The sequence below is a fragment of the Pogona vitticeps genome, chromosome 1, assembly GCF_051106095.1.
Source record: "Pogona vitticeps strain Pit_001003342236 chromosome 1, PviZW2.1, whole genome shotgun sequence".
Lineage (NCBI taxonomy): Eukaryota > Metazoa > Chordata > Lepidosauria > Squamata > Agamidae > Pogona > Pogona vitticeps.
In genome coordinates, this window is record NC_135783.1 from 151,872,633 (window position 1) to 151,899,790 (window position 27,158).

At 45.5% G+C, this 27,158-nt stretch overlaps 1 protein-coding gene across 1 annotated transcript in view; it reads right to left on the minus strand.

Annotated features, from left to right (window-relative positions):
* Positions 1-27,158, minus strand: part of JAG1 (jagged canonical Notch ligand 1) — a 57,826-nt gene that overhangs the window by 13,623 nt on the left and 17,045 nt on the right. The window contains exons 4-14 of the mRNA XM_020806854.3: positions 16,659-16,913; positions 15,807-15,867; positions 10,429-10,559; positions 10,018-10,137; positions 9,005-9,118; positions 7,240-7,353; positions 5,374-5,487; positions 4,676-4,722; positions 2,763-2,936; positions 2,236-2,389; positions 347-511 (exon numbers count right to left, since the gene is read on the minus strand). Coding sequence (XP_020662513.3) covers positions 347-511; positions 2,236-2,389; positions 2,763-2,936; positions 4,676-4,722; positions 5,374-5,487; positions 7,240-7,353; positions 9,005-9,118; positions 10,018-10,137; positions 10,429-10,559; positions 15,807-15,867; positions 16,659-16,913 — 1,449 coding nt within the window. The remainder of the gene's footprint in view (positions 1-346; positions 512-2,235; positions 2,390-2,762; positions 2,937-4,675; positions 4,723-5,373; positions 5,488-7,239; positions 7,354-9,004; positions 9,119-10,017; positions 10,138-10,428; positions 10,560-15,806; positions 15,868-16,658; positions 16,914-27,158) is intronic.

Here is a 27,158-nt window from a genome sequence, read left to right on the forward strand (position 1 = left end):
TAAAGGCAGATCGTAAACCTACAGTACGCTGTTGCTATAGATTACCCCAAGGCCTTTTGTACATAACACCATGTAAAAGTTACCATTTATAAAAGGTCAATATATCCAGGGCCAGGAGCCTCTGAACATGAACTCCCCTCAAGGCCAAGGGGAGGCTAGTCCCAGTTCACCAAAGGAGGAAGGAAAGGGCTCAGAGCAGATTGCAAAAGGCTCTCAGAGAGCCATGACTCTCGGCTCCCAAGGACAAGCAGGCCATTCTTTCCAAAATATTTACACAGAGTGCTATAAACTCAGGCTTAAATGAAATGGAGAAGAGGGTGGGATGGAGAAAAACCTCAAACCTTACTTTCATGACAGTAGGTGCCGGTAAAGCCTTTGTTGCATTCACAAGTAAACTTGCCCCCGGCTTGACTCTTGCACTTTCCGTGGGGGCCGCAAACATTGGAAGAGATGTAGCGGACCCCTTCCGGGGTGCTGTTGGAAGCCACTGCGACCGTACAGCTGTCAATGACTGCAAGAAGAAGGAGACGTGCATGCAGGGTGAGCCCTTGCTGCTCTCTTTGAGATACCAAGCCTCTTAAGATAGGGTCTTCCCATCCCTCTGTGAGTGGGTGCTCTCCTTTTCTGCTGTGGGGCAGCCTAAGCACCCACAGCCTTCAGCAGAAGAAGGGGCTTGTGCTCAGGTAACACAATACGCCCCGACTACAACTGTGCTGAAGATCAGGGGTGAGCAAAGTGCAGCCCACCAGATTTGGGGCATGCAGCTCCCAGCGGTTCCCACTGCTGACTACGCTGGCCAAGGCTGATGGGAATCGCAGTCCCATGATAGCTGGAGAGTTGCCCTGTGCTCAACCACATGGCAGTGCCACGCTGAACCCCACCTGTAGCTTTCGATCCCTTTGCATGCCTTGATGCCCTTGCCCTTAACCCAAAGCTGAAAACCAAGAGTGTCAACAAAGAGTTTTACTTTCTGTCTTACAGAGACAGGATATACTAAGCCTGACTCACTCCCTATTCAGCTCTATAGTTGTTGCATGGACTGGTGGCAGCCAGCCCTCACCAGAGATGATAGGTACTGAACCCAGAACCATCTGCCTGCAAAGCACAGGCATTCCCCACCTCACAGAATCATGGAGTAGGAAGGGGGCTTATAAAACCATCGAGCCCAATCTCCTGCTCAGTGCAAAAATCTAAATCAAAGTAGATCTGACAGATGGTTGTCCAATTTTCTCTTGAATGTCTCCAGCGTTGGAGCACTCACCACCTCCTGAGGTAATTACTTCCATTGTCATATTGCTCTAATAGGAAAATGTTCTTGATATTCAATTGAAATCTGGCTTCCTGCAATTTAAGTCCATTATTACATGTCCTGCACTCAGGGCAGACTGAGAACAGATCCTGCCCCTCCTCTGTATGACAACCTTTCCAGTATTTGAAAAGGTGCTGTCAAATCTCCCCTCAGTTTTCTTTTCTCAAGGCTACAAATGCCCAGTTCTTTCAGTCTTCATAGGGCTTCATTAGCCCTTGGTCATCCTTCTTGCCCTCCTCTGAACTTGTTCCAGTTTGTCTGCATCTTTCTTAAAGTGTGGTGTCCAAAACTGGACATATTACTCAAGACGATGCCTAAATAGTGCAGAACAGAGGGGTACCAGTGTACTTCATAGGATTTGGAGACTGTACTTCTGTTAATGCAGCCTAAAATAGCATAGGCCTGTTTTGCAGCAACAGTTCCAAGATCCGTCTTGCTCACAGACCAAGTATCCCCCACCTTGTCACAGTGTGTTTGCTTTTTTTAACTTCCTGTGTGTAGAATTTTGCACTCATACATGTTCATTTCATTCTCTTGTTGGCAGCACAGTGCTCAGGCCCATCAAGGTCCTTTTGAATTTTGTTTCTGTCTTTCATGATACTATTTCACTTGATGTTGTGTCATCTGCAAATCATTCCTTGCACCCCATCATCCAAGTTATCAATAAAAACACTGAAGACATTGAGTCCAGGACTGAGTCTCGTGGCACCCCCCCCCCTTGTTACCTGATCCCTGTTTGAGAAGGAGCCATTGATAAATACTCTCTGAGTATAATTCTGTATCCAGTTGTGTACTGACCCTGACTGTTGTTCTACCCAGCCCATAGCTAGTTAGCTTGCTAATCAGAATATCATGAGTCACTTTGTCAAAGGCTGCAGCGCGATGAAACTCTCCTGCAAAACGATGCAGCCCCACTGCAAGCCTACCTTCACAAGGAGTAGAACGGCAGTGATCCTTGAGGTGCGAACAATTCTTCCCTTCATAATCTTCTGGACAGTTGCTACAGAAATAATCGTTCTCGTAATTGAAGCATTGGGCTCCGTTCTGGCAGGGGTTGGGCTCACAATAATCTATGTCCAACTAGAAGATAGGGAGGAAAGAGGAGGGCAGGAGAGAGAGTTAGCCTGCGACAAAGGCTTTATTATTCCTGCTCCTGCAGCCGAAGGCAGGAAGCCTCAATGGATGGAATCTGACTTTTCTATCTGCTGCCTCGATTACTTGTGTACAACATAAACAATGCAACACTCGCCAGCCTTGCTAATACGGAAAGGCTATCAAGGAGCATGTGGAGCTTCAACTGGAAGCTCCAAGCAAGCAAACTCTTCACAAGTCACAGATTTCTCCCCATCCACCACCCCTACTGCTGCTTTCAAATGCAGGTATTAAGTATAGAAGCCCCCAAACCATGCGGCTGGTGGGGCTTATCTAGAACCTGCGCTTCAGCCAGCCTCACCTGACAGATATTTCCTGAGAATCCAGCAGGGCAGAGACATTGGAATCCATTGATTTCATCTTGGCAATGACCCCCATTCAGACAAGGGTTGCTTGTGCATTCATTGATGTCTCTCTCACAGTGATCCCCTGCATAGCCAGGTGGGCAGACACAGCGATAACCATTAACCAAGTCCTGAAAGGGAAACGGGGAAGGGGTGAAGATAATGAGTCCATGCTGGCCTAAGGGAAACCTTCACCAGCTTCAAAGCTTTTTAAAAAGATGCATACGATACTGGCTAAGAATGCTGACGGTCCAGGCAAAGATGGCTGCATTCAAAGACCCAATCGGGGCCAAACCTATTTACTTGCACACCTGTCCCATTCACATGTGCAGTAAGGGGATGGTTTTGAGACATGCACCAGAAGGGGAATAAAGGTGGAAAAAGCTAGAGTTCTCTTTCCTTCTCACTCTTACCAGCCCCACACCACCTGGCTCTGGGTACTTTTCCTTCCACGTCCAGTGCCAGGCCTGCATGGGGATGACACGGGTCCAGTACTGGACAAGCACAGATGGGTAAACCACTTTCTTGATACAGACTCACCCCTTCCCCCATATACACGCACACCACCACACATACACTCTGTGTGCAAACCCATGTCATTGTCTTCAGGGCACCAAATAAGAACATGTATCTTTTCCAAACGTGTTTAGGGTTTTAGCCATGTTAGGGCTCTTAAAGCAAAACAATAAAGCGTCTTGTGACACCTTGAAGATTACCATGTTTTGTTTTACATAAGGTTTTCTGGGCTGTAGCCCATTTGCATCTGACGAATTTCATAGCTACAGTTCACAACATCTCATATACGCATACAAGACTCATTCATCTTTGAAGGGTCACAATCATTCTCTTTTCGAGCAGAAACAATGAGGGGCAGATGCTGGTGTGCAAATACACACAAACATACACACATTTATGCAGATAATATTTTCAATTTCATTTTCTAAGGGGCAAAATCTTTTAGAAATCTTCCAAAGCCCCAGCATAGACGATCACTCTATCCTAGCTGGGCACTTAGAAGTATGCACTGAGCTGAGAGTGAAGTCATGATAATCATGTAGTCAAGTGTTGTGGGAATGGGAAGAGAGTAATTGTTCATTTTATCAAGTGATAAGGAAAAGAGGTAGCATGAGAGGTCAAGGGTGGGGGAAGGAGGAAAAGTAGTGGTGGACACAATCCAACAGAATAAGCTTCTGCAAAACGGCGGGGGAAGGGACAAGAAAAATGGAAGTCAGAAAACTGTTGAATACAGATTTGTATGGGATGTTTTGGGGTTTTGTCATAGAACAAAGAAAAAATCCCTACTCTGCTATAATAATAATAATAATAATAATAATAATAATAATAATAATAATAATAATAATAATAATAATAATGATGATGATGATGATGATGATGATGATGATGACGACGATGATGACGATGATAAATAAATAAATAAATAAATAAATAAATAAATAAATAAATAAATAAATAAATAAATGTGCTGACAAGTCAATTTTGATTTATGGCAATCCTTTCCAGGGTTTTCTAAGTAGACAGTACTCAAGAGGTGGATGGCAGCTCTCTTCTTCTGGGGTGCTCTGGGACTGTGCAGCTTGCCCATGGCTACACAGGCTGGCTCTTCTCCAGGGAGGCACAGGGGAGGGGATCAGACTCTACAGCCAGATACCTAAACTACTGAGTTATCCAGTTTGTTCTTCCTTTCTCTAGAGCATGGAAAAGTTTCTTTGGGACTATAATTCAGAGAATCCTCCATGCCCACTTCTCCAAACTTTCCCAGCCTCTGATATCTTCTGTTTAAAACTTGATATTAAAGCTCAATTATATATATATATATAAAGACAGAAAAAACTCAGAAAACCTAACTTACCCTGCAAGTCCCTCCATTCTGACATTGTCCAATACAGTCATCAGTATCTGCAGTTTAAAAAAAAAATCACAACACACTGCATGAGCAACCCTGCAGACAGCAACCCCGCACTGAAATCCGAGAGAAAGAATCCAAGTGTCTCTGTAGCATTAGCTAGATAAACCCTTTGTCAAGTTTCCTGCATGCTTTCCTCCAGATAAGGTTATTATAATGGGTGGGAACCTTCGGCAATTCTTCCAGCAGAGTTCAGCTGAAACTTCACATCATTGTTTCGAGTCACCTTATCTGAATATAGCCATGTTGTGGGACTAATGGGTTTGATAAAATTGCCTCTTATTCATGCCAGAGCGACTACTCCCTTTCTAAAAACATCGGCCGCTGGCCCCCTCCCTTGCTGGCCAATGCCAAAGGCTATGCTTCAATCTCAGTGTTCATTGTGTAACCCAGCGTGGTGTTCTTGCCTTCTGCAACCGAAAAATGACACGAATGACAAACGCACACCCTCGAGAGCAAGTGGCCCTCCCAGAGTTGTTAAACTACAACTCTCGTCATTCCAAACCACTGGCTGGGGGGGTTAATGAGATCTGGAGTCCCCCAAAATATCCCAAGGGCCCCGTGTTCTCTGCCCCTATTTCTACATACACGCACGCACGCACGCACCGACACACACAGAGAGAGAGTCACCTACATGCACTTACTTATATCACAGTTCTGGCCAGTCCAGCCAGCAATGCAGTCACAATAGTAGCCGCCAATTAGGTTCCTGCAGGAATTAGCATTGAGACATGGTTTACCTTCACATTCATTTGCATCTGAAAAGAGAAAGGGAATTTGTAAAGTTTAGCAGTGAGCACAGGAAGGAGGAGGAAAGCTCTCTCCACTGGTCTGCCCAGCAAACAGGGGATGTTCATTAAAGACGCATGCATTTCTGACACCTCCAGGAGTGCACTGGCAAAACTGATTCGATGCTGAAGGGCCTTCCGATTTCTCCCCCAGTTACAGCCTCAATAACCAAGAACAACTTTCTGAGGAAAGGGGAAAATAAAAGGGCGGGTGGGTGGAAGAGAAGGAAGCGGGTGATCTGGGAACTCCAGAGCAGTGGAACAACCTGAGTCACTGGAATTAAGACGCTGCATTAAGACGGTGGAGGACGGCTCATTTCTCCATGAGATCATCCCCGGCTTGGAATGCAGCTGTGGATTCTCTCCCTGGAAGGAGTTAACACAACTGGAGAGATGGAGCCACTTTCCCACAAGGCTGAAAGGGAGGGAAAAGAGGCGGGAGAAGCTGCAGAGGCCCAGGATGATTTAGGCAGCGAAGTCAGCGTCAGGCTGAGAGGAGTACTAAGCACAACAGATCCCATGAAGATAACCAAACTGGCTTCCAACTTCAAAAGCTGCCACTTCCCATGTTGACACACGTGGGACCCAAAGGCAGTGGCCAAACTTGCCCCAGATTGTGGGAAGCTTCCAGACTCTGTGTCTTTGCAGTTGACAGGAACACTCCCCAACGCTACCAAATCAGAGGTCCCCTCCGAGGAGAGTCAGTGGATATATGCAGAATGTTCCCTGCACCACATACCCCAACCATGTGGCTAATCTGTCACCCCATGGGCCTATAAGACACGAAAAGCAATATAAGCTCCTTTAAAATGTCTGTACTAGAGCAGGAGCTTCAGAGACAGAGGCGAACCAGCACTCACTGGCCCAGCAGAAGGAATTGGCTGTAGCTACCTATTTGATTCATGCACACATGTCCTTACAACAAAGCAGGCCGCTCTGGAACTGCACCTTCAATGCTAGATGTGGGCAAAGGATAGCCTGTAAGCTGTATCCACATCTGCAGAAACATTTTCCCTCCACCCCTAGAGCCATTGGGGTATAGCAGATTAAGTGACAGTCTAGGACTTGGGGGACTAGGGTTCAAATCTCCGCTTGTGGGGGGGGGGAAAGGGATGGAAAAACCACTCCTTAAATATCTGGCACATCTTGAAAACCCTATTAGGGTTGCTGTAAGTGGGATGTGACTCAACAGGATATAACAACATGCAAATAGTGCCATGCAGAAGCATCCAGAGCCATTATTTGCCCTGCAGGCCCAGTTTTATCCCTCTCAGAGGCTAATTTGGGCAGTTCCTGTTTATAAGAGTGGCCTTTCACAAAACAGGTTGCAGAAGGGGCATAACTCGCTGTGTATTGTACAAATAAGATTTATTTTTAAAGGTACTTTCGAGGGATGTGCGGGTATCTGGTGTCTAGGGTGCCTGCCATGAAACTGGAATTATAGTAACACTAATAGGGCTTTCAAGGTAATTGACATATTAAAGGAGTGGTTTTAGTATTATCCAACCCTCAACTCTCTCTCTCTCCGAGTTTCCACATCCAAGCAGGGATTTGAACTAAGGTCTCCTCAGTCCTAGTCTAACATTCTATCCACTACACCTCGTTGCGTATCCTATGGTTTGGGGCTAGTGGCGGCAAAAGCACTCTCTGCCACCCTTGTTTTATGCGTAACTTTTCCAATTGCTTACTTGCTGTCCCCATAAATTTGTACTCAACACTTACCTATCTGGCATGTTTTGCCAGTCCATTGAGGAGGGCAAACACATTTGAAGCCATCCACTAGATCCTGGCACGTCCCTCCATGGCCACAGGGGTTGGGAGAGCAGTCATCAATATCTACCAAGAAGAGATTTATCTTTAGGGCAGATAATCAACACTCAGCAGCCCTGAGGAGAGATTCAGCTTATAAATCAGTCACAGCACCCAATTTTTCACCCCCTCCTGAATCCTTTGCACCTGTTCTTGATCACATCGTCATCCTCAAACTCGTATGCTCACCTGGAATGGGAAATACAGTGGCGCCCTGCTTAACGATTACCCTGCTCCACGACGAATCCACTTAACGATTTTTTCACTTTACGACGATCAAAACAGCTGATCGTCGGGCTTTCAAAATGGCTCCTCGCTGTGTTTCCTCGCTTTACAGGCACCAGAAAATGACTGCCCTATGGAGGATCTTCGCTGGACAATGAGGTATTTTGCCCATTAAAATGCATGAACTGGTTTTTAATGCATTCTAATGGGCTTTTTACTTTCGCTTGACAACAATTTCATTCTACAGCGATTTTGCTGGAACGGATTATCGTCGCCAAGTGAGGCACCACTGTTCTTATGAGCACTGAGTCTTCCCAACTTTCATGGGAGTAGCCATAGGAGTATTTGGGGGGGGGGGGGAGCCGGTTGAGCAATTTCAGTGCCCCATGAAGTAACTCTGAAAACATTACTTTTTTTGGACTACCATTCCCAAAATCTCCCACAGCTACTGGAAGACTCTGGGAACTGCAGGTCCAAAACAGGAAAATTTTCTTGACACACTGCTAAGTCCATCAGAGGACACTACTGAAAAATGCCCATTAGTGAATATTTACAAGTACATTCATGCTCTGCTTGTTGTGTTGTGGATGAGGAATCAACCCAAGCTCAGTTCCAAATGGGCTTAAATGAACTCACTCACTAAGGCTTGGGTATCATTCAGAACTGGTCCCCGGCTTCATTAGTTGAAACCTTCACTATCCCAAAACTGATCAGGCTTGTCTGAAGGTGACTATAGTAACAACCCTGTCTGTTATACTGAAGGCCTCTCTATTGGGATGGGGGACAACTTCACCCAGGAGACTCTTAGGAGAGAGCCCATTCTGAAGCAGACTCCCATGCCATCACCGCTGAAGCCAGATTTAGAACATGTGCACAATTTTCTTTCCTGTGTCGCTCTAATTTCCACCCCTACCCCGAATCTCCTGAAGCTGTACAGGTGGCAACACCAGTCAGTATGAGGAACTCAAAATGGCCCCATCCTGAAAGCCTTAGAGGAATGTAGCTGGCACTGAACAGCTGTGAACAAATAGCAGATAATGCCATGGCCTAGGATACCTGAATGCAAGCCCGTCTCTCTCTCTCTCTCTCTCTTTCACCTCTGATTCAAAGAGCAACTTTACAGATATAGGAATTTTATGATCTCACACATAGTACACAGGGAGGATAAGTCACCACAAGATTGATGTGGGCTGGACATTTTCAAAAGAGAATCACACAGAATCACTGGTCCTACTGGTAAGGCATATAGCCCACTAGGATGATAAGCTGCCCAGACAATCCGTTTGCAAAGCAGAGATTGAAAGAGAGTAAACACTCATCCTGTATTTCTGCCAGTCAATCAGTTGCTCCTGGATCATCAGGCAAAAGCAACTATCAAAAGCCACTTGAAAACCTGCATAAAACTCAAGCACCTTGCAGGTTGTGTTAAGGTGGAAAGACTGGTGGGACTTACTAAGTGTGCATGTTGGTGCTGTCCAGCCTGGAGCACAGACACACTCAAATCCTGTAGAGGTTTCAAGGCAGCTTCCTCCATTGTGGCACGGATCCGAAAGACAGGCATGTTCCGCTGCAGCAAGAACAGAACTCCTTTCAGCTTAGCCAACACCAGGCAATACAGGCAACCCCATCACCTGCCCAAACTCCCTGCCTCCTTCAGGTCCTAGCTTCGGATCCTGGTCCAGATAGTGGATATACAACTTGCTTAATTCCTTAAACGAGCAGCTAGGTTTATATGGACCATTTGTACGGGTTTAAAGGAGGAGCTACTCCATCTCCTGTTACTCTATCCTTCATTCCCACTTTTAAGTGACAAAACTTTAAGGAGGATGCAACTGGTTGGAGAAAACAAATATTTATACAATCAAGTAAATTCTACACAAAGTCAGGGTTTGGCAAAGTTAATCTACTACACTACAATTTCCGGGACTCTCCAGGCAGCATAGCCTGTGGCCAAGCGGAGGGGCTGGAGAATCTGGCGGCTGTAGTTTGAAAAAAAGTGTTTCCCCCTGACCTGCACTATATATGGCGGGTACATTTCAAGACTGGAACACTGTTGTCTAAAGATGGGAGCTGTAGCTCCCAAAAGGTTGTGGGGCTCCAACCAGGGCCAGCATTAGCCTGCAGGACTGATGATGAAGGAGGATGGGAGCTGCAGTCCAGTAACCTCTGGATGGCTCCAACTTCCCAAGCCTTGCTTCAAAAGATGTTCCCACTTCCTCCCCTCTACCTGATATTGTACTTGGCACATCTTAGGACAGGGGTTTCCAACCTTGGGTAACCCAAGTGTTCTTTGACTGCAACTTCCTGAAACCCTGGACAGAACCGTTAGTGGCGAAGGCTTCTGAGAGTTGAAGGGCAAGAACACCAGGGTTGCCCAAGGTTGGCACCCACTACCCCCAGGGCATGCGACTGAGGAACACAAGGGTTGCCCCACAAAGGTAGACGTGCAGCGACTTAAATCCTTACCAATTTCACAATTCTGTCCTGAGTAGCCCTCTGGGCATGAGCACTGATATTTGTCCGGCCCCGTGTTGCTGCAGGTGCCCCCATTCAAACAAGGCGGGTGCGTCCCACAATAGTTTAGATCTGCAACGGAACAGCCAAAAAAAAAAAAAAAAAAACAGCATTCAAGAATGAGTAAGCAGAGTTGGCCTCGTGGCCTCCCAAACTCTCCACAGAGCAATGCCAGCAAACAAAGACACCGTCCGCCTGCAGATTTCCAGCCGAGACACGGAAACAAAGCCAGCATATGGGAGGGCAGGATTGTTTCCTGGGGTATCTTCCGCACACGGCCCCAAACGTCTCCATCACGGGCCCCCAACCCGACCCAGCTTGTCAAAGTTTCACACGTGGCTCCCCTGTGGGCTTCAAGCCTACCTTTATTGCAGAACTGGCCACCCCAGTTGGTTTCGCAGAGACACTGCCACGGTTCATTGCAAGTGCCATGGACACAGCCTGGGTGTGGAATGCATTTGTCGCAGTACTGGCCTTGCCATCCATACTGACACCTTCAAAAGAAACAGGGCCTGCCATTATTTTTTTTCTCCCAAAAAAGGAGGACTGCAAAGAGGGAAGGGGGGAAACAAAATTCTCTTACTTTTATTTTCTACGTAAGGAGAATTCTTTCAAGGACAAGCTGGTGGTTTCTTGTAAACAAACCATTTCTAACGGGGGGTGGTGGTGGGGTGTCTGTCAATTAGGCAGCCAACTCACAAAAGGGCAACTGTTCCGTGTGGTGCCACGGAAGACAATGCCGTGTTATTCTGAAACCTTACAGAAATGGAGGGTGAGGGAAGAATGGGTGGGTGGGTGGGGGCGCTCTATAGGTCCATCTCAGGGGTTTGACAAATGGATTTTTAAAAAAAGAGGAGAGGGGAAAAGAAAGTGACAGGAAGAAACAAAACTTCTCCAAGGGTCCTGATGAATACGAGGGCGGGGGGGGGGGGGGATGGACACTTTAGCAGGAAGGCAAGGTGCCCAAAGAGCAGCTCACTGGAGGTCTCCTTAAACAGCACCATGCTGTTTTATTGCTCTTTTTTCTGCATACTGTGTGTCACATGTAAAAAGCTAGTAGAAGAGAAAGCAGTTTCTTGGAGAGAGATATTAATCTGTGGCAGCAGTCACAGGATAGTTAAAAGTATATGGATGTTTCTGTTTTGATAATACTTAGCTGCATGGGCACTACAGAGCAAGTTACTTGCTTTTGTCAAAACTCAATTTAACTCGCATCTCCTCCTCCATTACAGAGTGGCTCCAGATTCAAGGCAATTTTATCTAAAGTTTGGCTCAAGTGCTTATGTGTTCCATCTACAGCCATTACTCTAGCTCATGAAGCCAGCTGGATGCAATAACACCAAAGGGAGCAAAAGCTATCTATTATCTTAAAAAACAAAACAAAACAAAACAAAAGCCCAGACATTGCCCACCTCCACACACAACAAAAATACAAGGCATTGGAGAGAAATCAGTGGGGTTGAATAGATTCCAAGAGGAGACTTTGCTTTACGATATAATCATACTGGAGGGGGAGGGGAAAAAAAAACAGAAGAAAAGGTTGAAGGCATGAAATCATGGGTTAACTCAAAGTGCATTTCATTACTAAGACCTGGGAAGAAGTGATCAGCAGCAATTACTCACTAAGCCGGCCCTAACTTATCAAAATAAACCTTTTCCCATCCAAGTCAGTGAGGGCTTTCGATTTTCAAGGGCTCCCCCTGGCCAGCAAATCCTTGTCATGGGAAAAAGCGATAGGGATCTTTCCAGGGGCTAATCAGGCACAGCAAGCCGTGAGGTTTAAACCCTCCTTCTCAAACCTTCGAGGATAAAAACCACTCCCCTAATTAATTTTTAAGGGCAGCTCAGAGGGAGAGAGGCCCATTTCAAAAAGCCGCTGGACGTCTTGGTGCCTCCGATAAAAACAGAAAGGAAGCCAAACGTTTCAACATCCAATTGTGTAGCCTCCTTCCCAAGCGACAGGCCGTGGGAGGAAACAGCAGCATGCCCACACACTCCCACATGCACACACAAACTTTTTTTCCCCTGAGATCGAAGCCACCAAAGCCCTAAAAGAACAGATTGCCTTCTTAGTCCTGCAAACTCTTGGCACAAGCATATCTGTGGTTGCCAAACAAGTGCTTACAGAACTGGCAAGCCGAGAGTCCACAGGCTCCGCGGCACATCCTGCCCAGAGACGAGGGAGCACACACCGTTGTCTTCTACTAAAAGCATGACTTAGGCTTTCGAGAGTGTCTCCAGAAACCTGCCTTGAATGCCGGTCCCAGCACAGCTCAACTTGTTAGATCATTTCTCAAAGCAGAGAGAAAGAGAGAGAGAAACACACACACACACACACACACACAGGGAGAGGGCCCTCTATGCACAATTGTTTCAGATCTTAGAGCTGCTTCGGCTGATGTTTTATTTTTGAACGGTTGCATTTAGGACATAGCAGACGATGACTCATCCCCCAACTTAATGGAAAAAGAATTACAATCTTGTTTCTCCAAGTCCAAAAAAGATAATTGAGGCTGGGGGTATTAGGAAGGACAGCTCAGCCGCTGGAAGGACTATGCAAAAGAACTGTGGGAAAGTTGCACCTTAAGTAAATAAGGGCACTAGTGCATGTCTGGGCAGTGAGTGGGAGGTGAGAGACACAGCAAGCCTTGAACTCTGGAAACAAAGCCTGTTGTTCTGGCTAGCAAAGAATGTGGGCAAACCCCGTCAGGCACTTTTAGCCGGGATGACAGCAGCACAAATCTTCTGCAGACCTGGCTCCTGCAACCGCTTGGTCTCCAGCCCAGCTGAAGCAGCAGGGGTGGGTGGGTGTGTATGCGGTGGTGGTGGTGGTGGGGGAGAGAATAGAAAGCCACACCAATGCACACCCCTCTTTTCCTCTGTTTTAGGGAGTGTCTGATTTTAACACTGCCAATGTTTAACAGCTGATTCATGTGTTATCAAGGGACTGGGAGTGGAGAGGTGGGCCGGGTGGGTGGGAGAAAGCTAATGCAGGTTTATGATCAAGTAAGAGGGGAGGGAGAGGGAGACCCAACTCCCCTAGAACACAAACTGGAACTGTTCCCTTTGGGGGGGGGGGGTTTACAGCCCTCCCTCCTCAAAGCCCCCCCCCAGCCAGAACCGGTTCTGGGAACTATGGTTCAAAGAAGTTACTTTCTCAGCTCTGAGCCTGAAACAGTTCAGGTGTGCATACAAACAGAGCATGGGACAAGGTGTCATTCAACACTGGTTCGCACGACACAAGCACCGTGCACATCAGCCACACAAGTCATATATACAGGACCCACCCCTCTTTCTGGCCTGAGAGGGTGTATATTTCGGAGCTCACAAAGGAGAGATTAGGCACACTTTGCCTCTTCTGGTGCTGCCATTTACTCATTTACAGCCTGGCTAACCAACGCTTTACACACGGCTGACCATTCTCTGCCTAGAACGGCAGTTCTAACCAGGAAATCCAGAGAGAGACAGAGACGCTCTGCTCCAGCGACTGGAAGTGCCCACACAAGAACACCCTCACACGAGAAAGCTCAAAATTGAGGAACACCTGATAAAATGAAGGGGTGCATGTCCTTCAGCCTCCAGATTTTTCATGTGTCGCTCCTGAAACTAGACCAGAGCCCTATCATTTTCTGCTGGATCGACTGGGCTGTGAGGTGGGGATGTGTGTGTGTGTGTGTGTGTGTGTGTGTAGTGGCCAATCGCCCTTCTCCACACAAGTCACTAAAGAAGTGGCCTGATAGTGTCCCAGGGTCCACAAATATAGCCACGCAGGATTTGGCTTCCACTGGCCTCTTGATGGGGTTGTGATGAGCACGACAGACAGCCTGGTGGCCCAGGGGTGAAGGGGTGGGAGGGCAATGGCCCATCCTTCCTCTGCTCACCCAGATTCTCCAAACCTGAACTGGAGAGGAAGGGAAGGCCTCTCAGAACACAAAAGTGGGATGGGCACTGCTTGCCAGAGGGAGTCAGCCAGCTGTTGCTATTTTGCTGGAGGGGAGGTTGGGAATGTCATTTAGACTTGGCATGAGATCCTGCTAGGCAGGGCTGAACTGCCAGGCAAGACAGAAGTGGGAGACGGATCACAGCCGTTGGTGTCTCAGGGACGAAACAGACTACGTCCAAGTATATCACCCTTCCGGGCGTGTGGGACCTCCGCTTGCTTTGGTTAACATCAGCTTGTACTCTGGACTAAAAAGTGGGTCTCCCTGCATGTAAAACATACGCTGCTCCACCTGTCAAAATGCCCTCTTGCAATCCCACTCTCCAAAAGGGTGGGTATTGGAAGTGGTGGGATAAGATAAATGCCACATGATGACCGAGCTGCACGGGCTGCTGCTGCGAGTCAGGTCCCAGAAGCTCCCTGGAATGGGAAGCATACAACAGTGCAAGTTCCTATTCACTGTTTCCCAACTTTGTGTCCATCCTGCAGTTGTACGCATATGCCTATGACTCTTTTCTTGCCCCAGAGAGAAAAATCCGATGCAGCACATTTTTAGAAGAGGTGCTCTCTTGAGTGATGAAAGATATTTCTTTGTCACCGTGTGTTGATTTTCCTCGCCAACTTATCCTGCATTTAGCATGACTTCTTTCTGATTGGAAGGTAAGCACTAACTTAATCCGCAAATGTCAAAACACTGTAGCCCTGAAGAAATCCTACTGTTGGAGGGAAAACAGGCTAATTGTAAGGAATGTGCCTGCCCCTTTAATGTGTGCTTTGAAATAAACAACCATACCAGTCTCAAAGGAAAAGACAAAAGACGTTGGGTCAGCTAACATCTTTTTTCTCAAACAAAAAGCAAAAACCAACTCCTAATATGAGAAATACTGAAGGAATATGCCACGATTCTCGGCTTTCCAAAGGAAACACTTCAAGCACTCGGCTCCACTGTGCAAACTGCTTCTTTCCCCCCCTTGTCTGCTTGCCAGAAGAGAAGAGAAACTTCAAAGAAGGAGAGCAATACTCTGCCTTCATCGGTATCTACGGACCAAGATTCCATCCCAGCTATTAACCTCTCATCACTCCGAAGTCTGGTTCCCAAGACCAGAGGGACCCAGAGGCTGCATTAATCCTATTCTAAAGAACGGCTGACTTTTGCCTATTGATGGGAAAAATTGACAGCAGGGGGAGGTGGAGTGGGGGGGGGAGAAGTAATGTAATTAAACTTACTTGGGGAAAACGCCTTCATCAGCAGATTACACACTAAAGTCACATGAAGAATTTAGCCACTGTTTATTACAAAATGATACCAATACACTTGTCCCCTTGCCTGGATGGTCACAATTTTTATATATATATATAGGCTTGCTTTGGAAAAGGAGGAGTGAGTGAGTGAGTGAGTGTGTGTGTGTGTGTGTGTGTGTGTGTGTGTGTGTGTGTGTGTGTGTGTGTGTGTGTGTGTGTGTGTGTGTGTGTGTGTGCGCGCGCACACACACACACACACACACACTCCTCAGTATATTCTCCTCAGTGTGTGTATACACACACACACACAGTTTTTAAATATATATATTAAAAAATATTCCTGCCTTTTCCAAAGCAAGCTTTCCAAAGGAAGGCTTCTGATTCATTTACACTTTATCTCAGCAACATTGGTATGAAAAACATGCACTTAACATTGAGAATGTACAGCAAGACAGAGAGCGAGAAAGGAGGAGGGGTATTTCCTCCCCCCCACCCTGCCCCACTGTTTAATTTGTAACAGTTACGATTGCTTAGCAAGAGGAAGGTTTGTTTGGTTTACCTGCACTCCCCAGGAATTTTGCAAGTACCGTGTTTGGGGCTGCACCCTTGACGACAGATGGCTGCAAAGAGAAGGGGGAGGGAGAAAGGAAGGGGGATTTTTTAAAGAGAAGAAAGGGGCTTTAAAAACACAACACAGACCCTTTGCTCTCGTGGGAATGTTTTAATCTCTGCCTAGTTCTGTAATCCGACAAAATCCATGGCTGAAACTGGTCCCTTGGACCCAGTCTGCTGGAAATGAAACTGAGGCACTTCCGTGCATCGTGACAGAAATTCCCAGCAAGCTACAAAGATGGGAATCACACAGTGATCTCTCTATGAAATGATTTCCTTACGAGTCTACATAAACCTACTTTGAAAAGTGTTAAAAACTGTTAGGGGACTACAACGCTCCCTCGTCTCAACAGTCATTCACAGTTTTGAAGGCAACCTGTATATACCCACCCCGACCCACATTGCTTACAAGCCATAACTGCAATGTCTAGTCTTCTTTAGGTAACTGACACCCTGTTTTTCTGCTCTCTTGTTTAAAATCTACAATTTATGTGAAAACACACTGGACTATTCCTACAAGGGAATACTATTGTAGTATTTTTACCCTGGGAGCCACCTTGACAGGGTCTATGGAGCCTCAAAGGCAGTCTAATTATATTATAAATTAAACAAATAAATAAATACAGAACAGACTCCCCAACTTTGTCCAGGGAGGCAGCAAAACAGTGCCTGCCAGCAGATGCTTAGTCAGTTGGCCTGTTTTGCTTTTAGGAGGCCTGAAACCATCATGGGGAACAGACGTCTTAGATCTCTCCAGTTTACACGGGTGAAATGGAAACAGAAACTGGGCATCACAAACCTTTGTTACAGTCGGGTCCCATCCAGCCTTCCAAACAGGTTTTGTTGCCGTTTTGATCGCAGGTGTAGTGTCCAAAGAAGTCATCTCTTGGCCGACAAAGCTTGTTGCAGCCAAAGCCATAATAATGCTCGTCGCAAGTCACCCGGATCTGGTATTCGAAATGAGCCACGCCTGCGTTTTGTTTCAAGACCTGCCACTGGCGGCCGGGGTTGATCATACCAGAGTGAGAAGCTTTTTCAATAATGCTATCTGCATCTTAGAAAAGAAGAAGAAGAAAGGGGGGAAGTCACTGAGAAGAACGTCTTCTAATAAGCTGACAGCCAAAGAAATGGTGAAGAAAAGCAGGCAGGCTTAGAAAAACAATTTTTTAGACCAAAACCACCAAAATCTCCTAGCCAGTAGGACTGGTCCCCAGGCTGTAGCTCAAAAGAGTAACTTTTCCAAGTTCTATTTATATACAAGAATATTCTCACTGGATGGGTGCTGTCCGTCCTAGGAACAGGAAAAAAAGGCCCTCCAGATGTTACTGGACTGCAACTCCCATCAATCTTGGCTACTATGGCCAGTGGTGAAGAATGATGGGAGATACAGTCTATATACTTGGGGGGGGGCACACCCTCCCTCCGCCATATCTAGTGGATAAGCCTATTGACAAAACAGACTTGGCCTCTTCAAAGCTCAGATGCGCTGAAAACTGGTTTCCTCCACAATTATCCCTCCTATGCATGGATTTCTATATATCACAAATACACAGTCCTGTGCAACAAGCACACAACTTTCACTCTATACAAACATTGCAGAAAGTTACTGCTGCCAGTTACCAACTGGTAAACACTTATGCAGATCTTACGCAAGGTAGGCAAGAGTTTAAATGCAGCTTCATTCATCCACACATCAAAACGGCCAAGTCATTAGCAGTGCCACTTACACAACATGAAGCTGACTGTGGGAACAGCTGATGATATTTATTACCATTTAAACTGTAGCTTAACAAGGGTCTTGAAATTTGGGCACAGAACAAAAATAAGGCTGCCCTTCCTTAACATCCAGAGGAAGAAAAGATACGGCACATAAAAAGTGACATCCAGCTGTGCCCAAACAACAAGTGAAAAGAACATGGATAACACAATGGATTCCCTTGTTTGTTTGTTTGCCTCTCCCCCCCCCCCCAAATCTGCCCCAAAGGATGGGGAACTTTCTGAAGTGGAGAGGTACACAGGAAGAATGGGAAGTCTGCTCCCATGACATTGGGCAATCCTCTTTGTTCTTGGCATGCTTTGATAGCATATCTCCTCTTTGCCAGCTCTGCCATTTGCCACCGTCCTGTGGACAAAAGCCATGGGGATGGGATGAATCAAGGAAGAACAGACATGTGGCTAAAACACAACCCCAAACTCTCTTGCCTAAACTTTCAGAGCAAGGAGCAACCTTAAAGCGGAGAGCAAGCGAGCAAGAGAGCGAGACTGACTAGCAATGAGGGCAAAAGGCCAGATCTGGATTTCCAACAATACAGGAGGAATCTCCACTTGTTATGCCTTGCACTCCATTCTGCCAACCCATCCAGTCAGGCATCCTTTCGCACAGTGCTTGGAAAGCCCTGGGGCCACATACAGTAGCACTGTTGCAACAGCTTATTTGTTCTTGACAGACAAGTGCCAAGAATTTCCAGACACACAGGGCGAAGCTAAAGACACTTTCTTTTCTGAGCAGAGGAGTGACATTTTGGTATTCTGCCTTGGTTTCATAAGCCGCCTCTCCTTTAATTGTTACCAAGCAAAATAAAAACACCATGTCGTTAATCAGCTTTCTTAAAAGGATGCAACCTTCATGCACCCATTCACATGGGAGAAATGTACAAGACTTAGATTTGAGTAGACATGCACTGAAAAGAGCAAAAACATCTGAAGAGGATTTGCCCATAATGGCTTCAAAGCAGAGGCTTTAGAAAAAGCAACTCTTCGCTAGCCTTTAAAGAAAGCCTTAAGCAGCAATGTAATAATACCTTCAAAATCCTAATATTTCACATTTGCTTGGAATATTGTGTAGATATCTGTGGTATGTGACTTTGTAGTCCAGCCTCACAACCTTAATGATCTGACACTGCCTTACGACTTGCAGGCTGGCAGCACTTGACTGAAGAGAGAAAGAAGGCTAATAGGCAATAATGTCTTGGTATACAGTATTTAAGGTGACAGTGGGACAATCTCTGAAATGTCAAATACTAGATGTTAGACAGGGTTTTGGGCTGATTTTTAAAAAAAACTAAAGAAAACTTTTGTTTTACTGAGTTTCAGAATTTCAATCAAAAATATGCATATGCATACTATGAGCCCATTTCCCCATTTGTCACTTTCTAATGTTTACAATTTCTGGATGAGTTAGTGTAAGCAACAAGTTAATTCAAGACACCTAACACAAGCACTCTATTTGCTGTGTTTCAAAACAAGCCACTTCTAAAGATTGAAAAGAAAAAAAAAAGATTTTGCTCCCTGCCTTCCTACCACGTAGTGGTCCGGATGCTTCAATTCTCCCACACTTTTACTGAAAAGTGCGAGGCCAGAAAGGGACGCTAGAGATAGCTATTAAGTAGAGTTGAAAGTACATTTAGAGGGCAGAAAGCTGATTGAGGCAATCCTGTGTTTATGAACTCTGATGTCAAAGGAATTCTAGGCTAAATTCTGAAGACCAACTACTGAACAAAGCAAGATCATCTGCATAATCCCCAAAGTGAGAGGATTCTCACATCAATAATCTCCCTCTTCTAGTTACCGGCTATTTCTAATGTCTGCTTCTGGCCTTGGAATGTGGAAAATGTATGGTTCTTTCCTTTATGAAACATAACTTTTGAACATGCATCCATGTATGAAGGTGTTTTACACTGGTGGGGCCCATCCAGCTAGTGGCCCTGCTAGCTAAGGATCAACTAGTTTACATAGACTTGATTTAAATCAATCCACGCTGAACAAGAGGATCTTCTGGAAAGAGAGAAAAGGCATGGGAGACGACAGGCTGGGTGAACTGCTCCCTTGTACTTGATATTACTGGCCGACTATTAGCTACCACACAGGAAAAAACAGACAGACACTCTCATGACCAGATGTGGTCAATACATTTTCCGCATCTCCTTTCCTCCCACACCCCCTCCTGCCTTGGCAGCACACCCTAACCAAAAGGAAATTAGTTCAGCACTCTGAAAACCTGCCATTAGTCCACCACAAAGATGGACAGCTAATGAGTAGAAATCCCATGGCGGCAGACAGGGTAAGGATAGTCAGCTGATGGCCTACATAAAAAAAAACAAAAACAATCTTTATGCTTCCATTCATCCCTTTGGGGATCCTAAACTTTGAATCAAATAGCAGATGAATGGGGCTTGAGAGAAAAGATCAGGTGCCCATATATTCAGGTACAGTCAAAAATAGTTTTGGTTAGGTTTCCCCATAAAACTCGTTCCTGTTGCTTCTACAATACAAAATTCACAGCAGTTGCAGTAAGATTTGATCGCATATTGCAATTACTGCATTACTGCCTTGGATACTGTGTACACATCCATCTACTAAATCAGTGGTTCCCAACCTCAAGTAAACCAGGTGTTCATGGATTGCAATTCCCAGAAATCCCAACCAGCACAGCTAGTGGTAAAGGCTTCTGGGAATTGCAGTCCAAGAACACCTGTGTTACCCAGGTTGGGAATCATTGATCCACCTAGCGGAATACTGTCTGGAACACAGGTTAATTTGGTCCAGTATTGTGTACTTTGGTTGGTAACAGGACTTCTAAGCCTCACATAGGACCCTCTTAAATGAGGCACCGAATAGGGATCATTTCTAGCCTGGCTGAAATCTTTTAACTGAGATGTTTTAAACTGCGATAGTAGGATTTGGACCTAGCTATTTGTCCATATCAAGGAGGTACTCTATAATAGTGAGCCAAGCATTTTCCCAAGGATACCACTCAAAAACCCACCAGTATCCCCTTTTAAGGAGAAATGAAGGAGCCCAAATTGCTTACAAGATTTCTGCTTGAGTGGTATCCTTGGGAAAATATATATATGAGAGCTAGCTGTCGTATCCCTAAGTTGAAAGGGGTATTCCAGATCCACCCAGTGGCTTTTGCCATCCTTATATAAAATTGGTCCCACTTTGTACCTTTAGTTGAAACACAACAATGAACAAACAATTCCTACTCAGACCTGATGAGGGAGACATTCCAGAAATTTGATTGCATCAAAAAGCAACAACAGCCCTGATTTCCCTCAAAAAGATTGACAATACATGGATTTGCAGCATACAAATTTCAAGGTTGCTGGAGCTCGCTGTGATGTCAACCCACTAGCACCTCACTTTCACCTTTTTTAGGAAGTACCAGATGGTTAGGGAACACACTTATCCAGACAATCGCATGGCTCCCTGAGCCTAATGTCTCAAGACCGCAACTGTGAGGAGGGACATGTCAAAAGTTCTATGTTCTCCAGAGGACAGCATCTCACTTAAACCTCTCACACCAAAAGCCAATCCATCTTCAGGATACGCTACCTCAACTTCATTTCTGGAGAAGCCCCAAATGGTTTTCATTTCAAGGTGTTTTGCTGCTATTGTCTCACTCTGAAGATCAGTATGGAAACTAGAGATGGGGGTATCTGTATACGAATATCCCCGCGTAGCTGGTTAATGAGGGGCTGGACCGTCCAACCCCTGGGGCTGGACCGTCCACTCAAGCATCAATTGCTGGCTCCGCTCATCCTTCCAATCGCTCTCAAGCGCCTTTCTTGTCCCAGTCTAGCCACTCCTGGCAGAGGGAGGGATGATGAGTCTTCCCTGCAAGGCTGCCAAGTGGCTAGCCGAGCAGTGCTCCAGAGCGATGGGAAGGAAGAGAGGGGCCGCCGCCACTGCTGGGTGTATGTATGCGAGTGGACGGTCCAGCCCCAGAAGCCAGACCCTCGTTAACTCCAGCTGTGCAGGGATCTTCATATACGAATACCCCTGTCTCTAATGAAAACCTATGTTCTGGGAAAACAGAAGAATTGCACCAGTGCCCAACTGTACATTCAGCTATACAGAGTGCTCCATCCTGCTTAGGAACCACACTGTGACAAATACCTAGATAAATGGCTAAATGAAAAAGCCCTTTTAACAGTCTCTGCAGAGGTAACCCTTCCAATTATGTGCAAAAATTAGTTCCAAACCAAAGAAACATCAGCACAATATCCAAATGTTAATTCCTCACAGAAGCCCTTGTAGGAGGGATGGGCCTTCCATGGCCCATGGGTCTTAAGTCAGCTCCCGCAGGTGTTTTTGTGGGGGGGGGGGCAGGCCATCCAAGTTTAAAATTTGCATTGCTTTCCTTGTTCCTGGAAGCCTCGGGAGCAGCAATTTCCATTTTGGAGGCCTTCGTAGGACCCCCTAAGATCTCCACCATTTCAGACAAACAAACCAACAATTAAAACAACAACAAAACCCTGGAAGTGTCCATTTGTGTGCTTTCTGTTCTGTATTTTTGCCTTCCAGAAATGGTTGTAGCTCAGGCTAGTGAAGCCTGCGGCAAAAGCTTGGGCCAACAATCTGGCCCTCCGGCTTCCTGGGATCTCCCACCCCCCCTGGCTCTACAGTTTTAGAGACTAAGGAGACAAGTAGGATAGATCAAAGGACCTCACGGTTTATTTTGCAGGGAATGCTCCACACTTAGGCTCAGAGAGAGTCTTTATTAGACAGGCCAGCAGCAAATTACATGATGGCTGAAGTCCTTCACACCATGCCCTTCAAGCACCCGGACCTTCTCAAGCCAGAGGCAGCAACAGAAGCAGGAAGTACGAACAGCAGAAAACTACAGCAAACAACCAGGCCAGAAAAAAAGGCAACACTGTGCCTCTCATCATGAACAAAACTAATGCTAGTGATATATACGCCTTCCAAAGCTGCATACGCTAATTATCAAATGTTCGAGAATCTGAGTGGGAAAGTATTGTTAGCTCTCATATTCTGCTTCTGGGGCTTCCCAAAAACATCTGGTTGGCCACTGTGGGAATATTGGATTAGACCAATCATTGGTCTAATCCAGCAGGGCTCTTCCTCATGTTCTTATGAACTCGGCCAATATTCAGCTTTCTAGTACGTCTGACAGTTGGCTCAGCTAAAGAAAGCAGTTAAAGGTCTTGGTTTTGTTCCATCTGCCTTCGGCCAAGAGACCAGCAACACACCTACATGAACACTATTCTTAACAGTTTATTCCACCCCTAACATCTAAACATTCTTAAGGAACAAGCAAGAATGGGTCACCTGTGTAGTGCCTGGACAGCACAGCAAAGGCATCAAAAGATAGGTGCTCACTGATGATACGGAAGTAACAAAACTTCCTTTCCTTTGATTCCCCCCCCCCCCCAGACTTGGACAAAAGATGGTGCTTCTAGTTAGGAAGAGATGTTGACTCTGTATCTGTTCACAGGCTTCCCAGAAGCATTTCTTTGGTCATTGGAGGTATTATGTTAAAACTAGGTAGACCCTCCCTAGCCTGGTCCCAACGGACACAGTTCTGGAAATAAATACTCGAGAGTAGGGTTGCCAGATACATGGGTACCAACAGGAGGACACAGAAAGAAAAAAAAAGAGGACAGAGGAGGATGTATTGAATGTTTCATTTGAATCATTCCAGATTAAACCCACAACCGATACAATTTCATTACAATAGCTGCCAATAAATGTGAACCGACCAAGAAACAGTCATGTTAAAAAATAAAAATAAATTCAATGGAGGCTTTTTTCAAAATACAAAAAAAAAAAACAAAAAAAAAAACATTATTTAAACAGCCAATTGTACCAGAACCCACCCCGGCCCGGCTGTGGGATCCCCCGGCCGCTCACACTCTGCATAGGCTCAGAGGCCACCTTGCTAATCTGGACGCCCAAAGGTGGCTCCAGCGCAGGCAGGGGGAAAGTGGCGCTGGGCAAAACCAAATGTGGCAGCCTCCCCTCCCCCAAGGGTCATAGTTCAAGGCTGGGGAGTGTGGGAGTTGGAGTCCCCGAAAGGGACTTTGAACCCACACAGTCCGGGCGCTTGCCTTCCCATCGGTGCGCTCGGGCACTGCTTGCTCCTGCCTGGCTTGGCGGGCGGTGCTCTGCTCGCACTGCCTTTCTGGGCTCCACGTGGGCTGGGCAGGCATGGCGGATCACCGAGCAGCCGCCGCCACAGCGGGAGGGGGCAAGGGCCGAGCTCCAGCGCCGGTGGCAGGTAATGGGGGGGCTGGCAGGTAGGTGGGGGCGGGGAAAGACAGGGGGAAGGGGGTCCTTCCCCCTCCCATCCAAAATTATAACATAAAATATACAAAAGCTTGACATTATAAAGGTTTTTATCTTTGCCTGCCTGACGGAGGACATTAGGTTAAAAAGGAGGACATGTCCTCCTTTTGCCTGATGTCTGGCAACCCTACTCGAGAGCCTTGCTCATATGCTAAACTGTTAATTCTTCAACTATCAAATTTGAGATTTGCTATTTAATCTGACGTCAAGTATAACTTTGGACGATGAGACAAAGTATGGATGCAATTTTAAACATACACATCACAACGGTGGTATAAACGAGGTTCTTGTTTCTATAAAAATGTTATTATAAAAATGTTATTGAGCCATGTTTTAAATAAACAAATAAAGAAACAATACTTAGAGAACTGTGTTCTACACTGCTCACCTCTAAACTTGACAATATACTATAACATTTGCCAAAAAGCAAACAGATAAATTTTAAAAAGGCATATTCTAAAGGAAGGAAGACGTCTGTCTGCATTGTATGCCTAGGCTCTGTGATCAAATAAAAACAAACAACACCGAATCTATTGCAAGTTTAATTATGAACATGTCAGATCCACATGCGAACTAGGTTTAAATGTTTTGTTCGGCAAAAACTCATTTTAACATTCTTGTTAGAGGGCAACTTCAATTCCAGAATGTTAGAACAAATAAAGGATTCATTGTGAAGCCTTGGAAATTCTGTTTCATGAAATAAAGATGAGATGCATTCAAAGGAGAGATAGTACAGCCTCCAAATAAAAAGAACTAGGATCCTCCAGCAAACAAGAGCTTCTTTTAAATGGAGTTCTTTCCCAACAGAGCCAACACAACAATACCTGTAAAAGATTTTCCCCTCTTTCACAGATGGTTCATGCAGAGGCCAGTACAGACATTTCTATATGTTTGTCATCAACAATCTAGTGCAATCATTGTACATAAGATACATATACTCTCAGTCTTCTTCCTCAAAGACTGATGAAAATCTTGTTGGTAAGATTTGGCAAAGAGAACCTTAAAGTGAAATCATCCTCTTAACAAGTAAATGTAAAGCAGTCTATTATAGATACATGTCAGCAAGACAGTGCCTCTTCCAGGAGAATCCTTGACCATAATAATGGGAAAACTAATACAGAAGGAACATCTGAAAGAGCATTCCAAACCATACCCAGTTGAACTTCTTGATGCTCCCTTACGTCCTTTATCTTTCATTTTATTCACTTATCAAGACTTAGAATAATATTTTCTCTGAAGACCCAAACACGGTGTCAGAAAAGGTTAACCAATGTGCAGGTGCAGTCAAGCAGCCTGAAGCAGGGGCCTGCCTACCTTTCCCCCAACCTGCTGCCACGAAGATGTGCTGCACTGCCATCCTCACCATTCTCATACTTGCTTTAAAATGATGGGAGTTGTACTTTGACACATCTGGAGGACAGCAGGCTGGAGAAGACAGAGCTGGAGACCTCTGATCCACCTTCCCTCACCTGCGTTATGAATTCACAAGGAAGCCTTGTGGATAGTGCTAGTACAATATGGAGCTAACAGCAATACTGGAATCTACAAAACTCTTCTAAGGTTGAAGAGGAGCACATGAGACATCCCATACACATTTGGACAACTGCTCTGTTCAGTGGAAGTATTTACGTAAGTTTGGCCACGCTTCTTGGAATTAATCCACCTTCTGCTATGAGCCTGTTGAAAACAGCTGCCTGAAAAAAAACTGAACACTTCTAGCTTTGAAAAGGAAGACCCTAAGAAGGTTCAACCCAACTTCATGTAAACAGATGTGATAGTCATTCCATTTAACATTTATGGTTTTAAAGCTGGATGTATGGCACTGTTTAGAAAGCCACTTACTTTCCCATCCAAGCCAAGCCTCAAAACTTATACTGTATAAGGCTTCAAACATGCCATAGAATTATCAACAGCAGAAACAAGAGCCTCTGTGTTTCCCTTCAAGTTGGATTCTTTACCTCTAAAAAGCAGTGGCAACTAATGCCTCTATGGCAAGGGGTGGGAAACACATGGCTCTCCAGATGTTCAGTCCAGATGTTGCTGGACTGAACTTCCCATAGGTCCTAGCCAGGATAACCAACAGTGAGGAGTGCTGGGACTTACAACCCAACAAGGTCTCGCCACAGCTGCACTCTGCTTATTGAAAAAAAAAGTCTTCTGTGTATCTCTTTCCATTAAACAGCAAGTTTTGAAAACCATCTGGCAAAACCTAACACAGTTTCATTTCTGCTCCCAGTATCTTCTCCCATACCAACCACTGCATGTCCTTCATGAATTGCATGTCCTTCATGACTTCAATAGCAGCAGGAGCAGGCTTGGGAGTAAATGCTGACATATTTAGAACACACTGTTTCCCAACTTGGCCAAAATACATAAAGAGTATTGTTGGGTGGTTCAGACACAGCAGTTTTTCCCAACCTGGTACTTTCCAGATGGGAATGTGTGAAGCCAACATACCTTTCAAGCATACACTAGTTTGGAGAAGGTTAAGAGCATGGAGGATAAGAGCAGAGGGAGACAATTATGTGAACCAGTATTTTATGTTTTACCAGGCAAAGATTAAAAGGATGTTTTGGGATCACTAACTCCTAAGTACAGCTGGGATGGAATGGCAGGACGTTTGGGACAAAGAAAAGGAAATAACATTAAACTATGAAATCTAACAGGAATAATGGTGCATCCTTGACAGAGCTGGATTTCATGATCTCATGATTTCATGAGTCCCTTCCAGATTATTATATAAATGCAAATTTTATACCTAGGGAAGAAACAAACAAACAAACCAACAAACAAACAAACAACCCATTCTCTATATCCTTTGCCCAGCTACTCTTTACATTCCTTTCCATCCCTTCGTCCTTCTTTCTTTCCTCCTTTCCTTGGAACACTGCTAAGACTTTCATGCCCTTCCAGAACCCCCAGACATTCCCTTCCTTGCTCAGCCACTGTGGGGGTGCCATTCCCAAGGTTGCTAAGCTGTTGGCCAATTCTTCAGCGTAAGAGCAAACTCTCCTGGATGACGTCACAACTGCTATTGGATGACGTCATAGCTGCGCCATAGCATGACTACCCACCATTCTTTCTTTCGCATAGGTGACAAAGAGCTTGCTTAATTGCCTTTCCTTAGGTCAATCATAATGACATGATCCTATCTGAACTCTGTCAACTATCTGTATACTGTCTACTATCTGTGAGCTTGTAAGGTTAA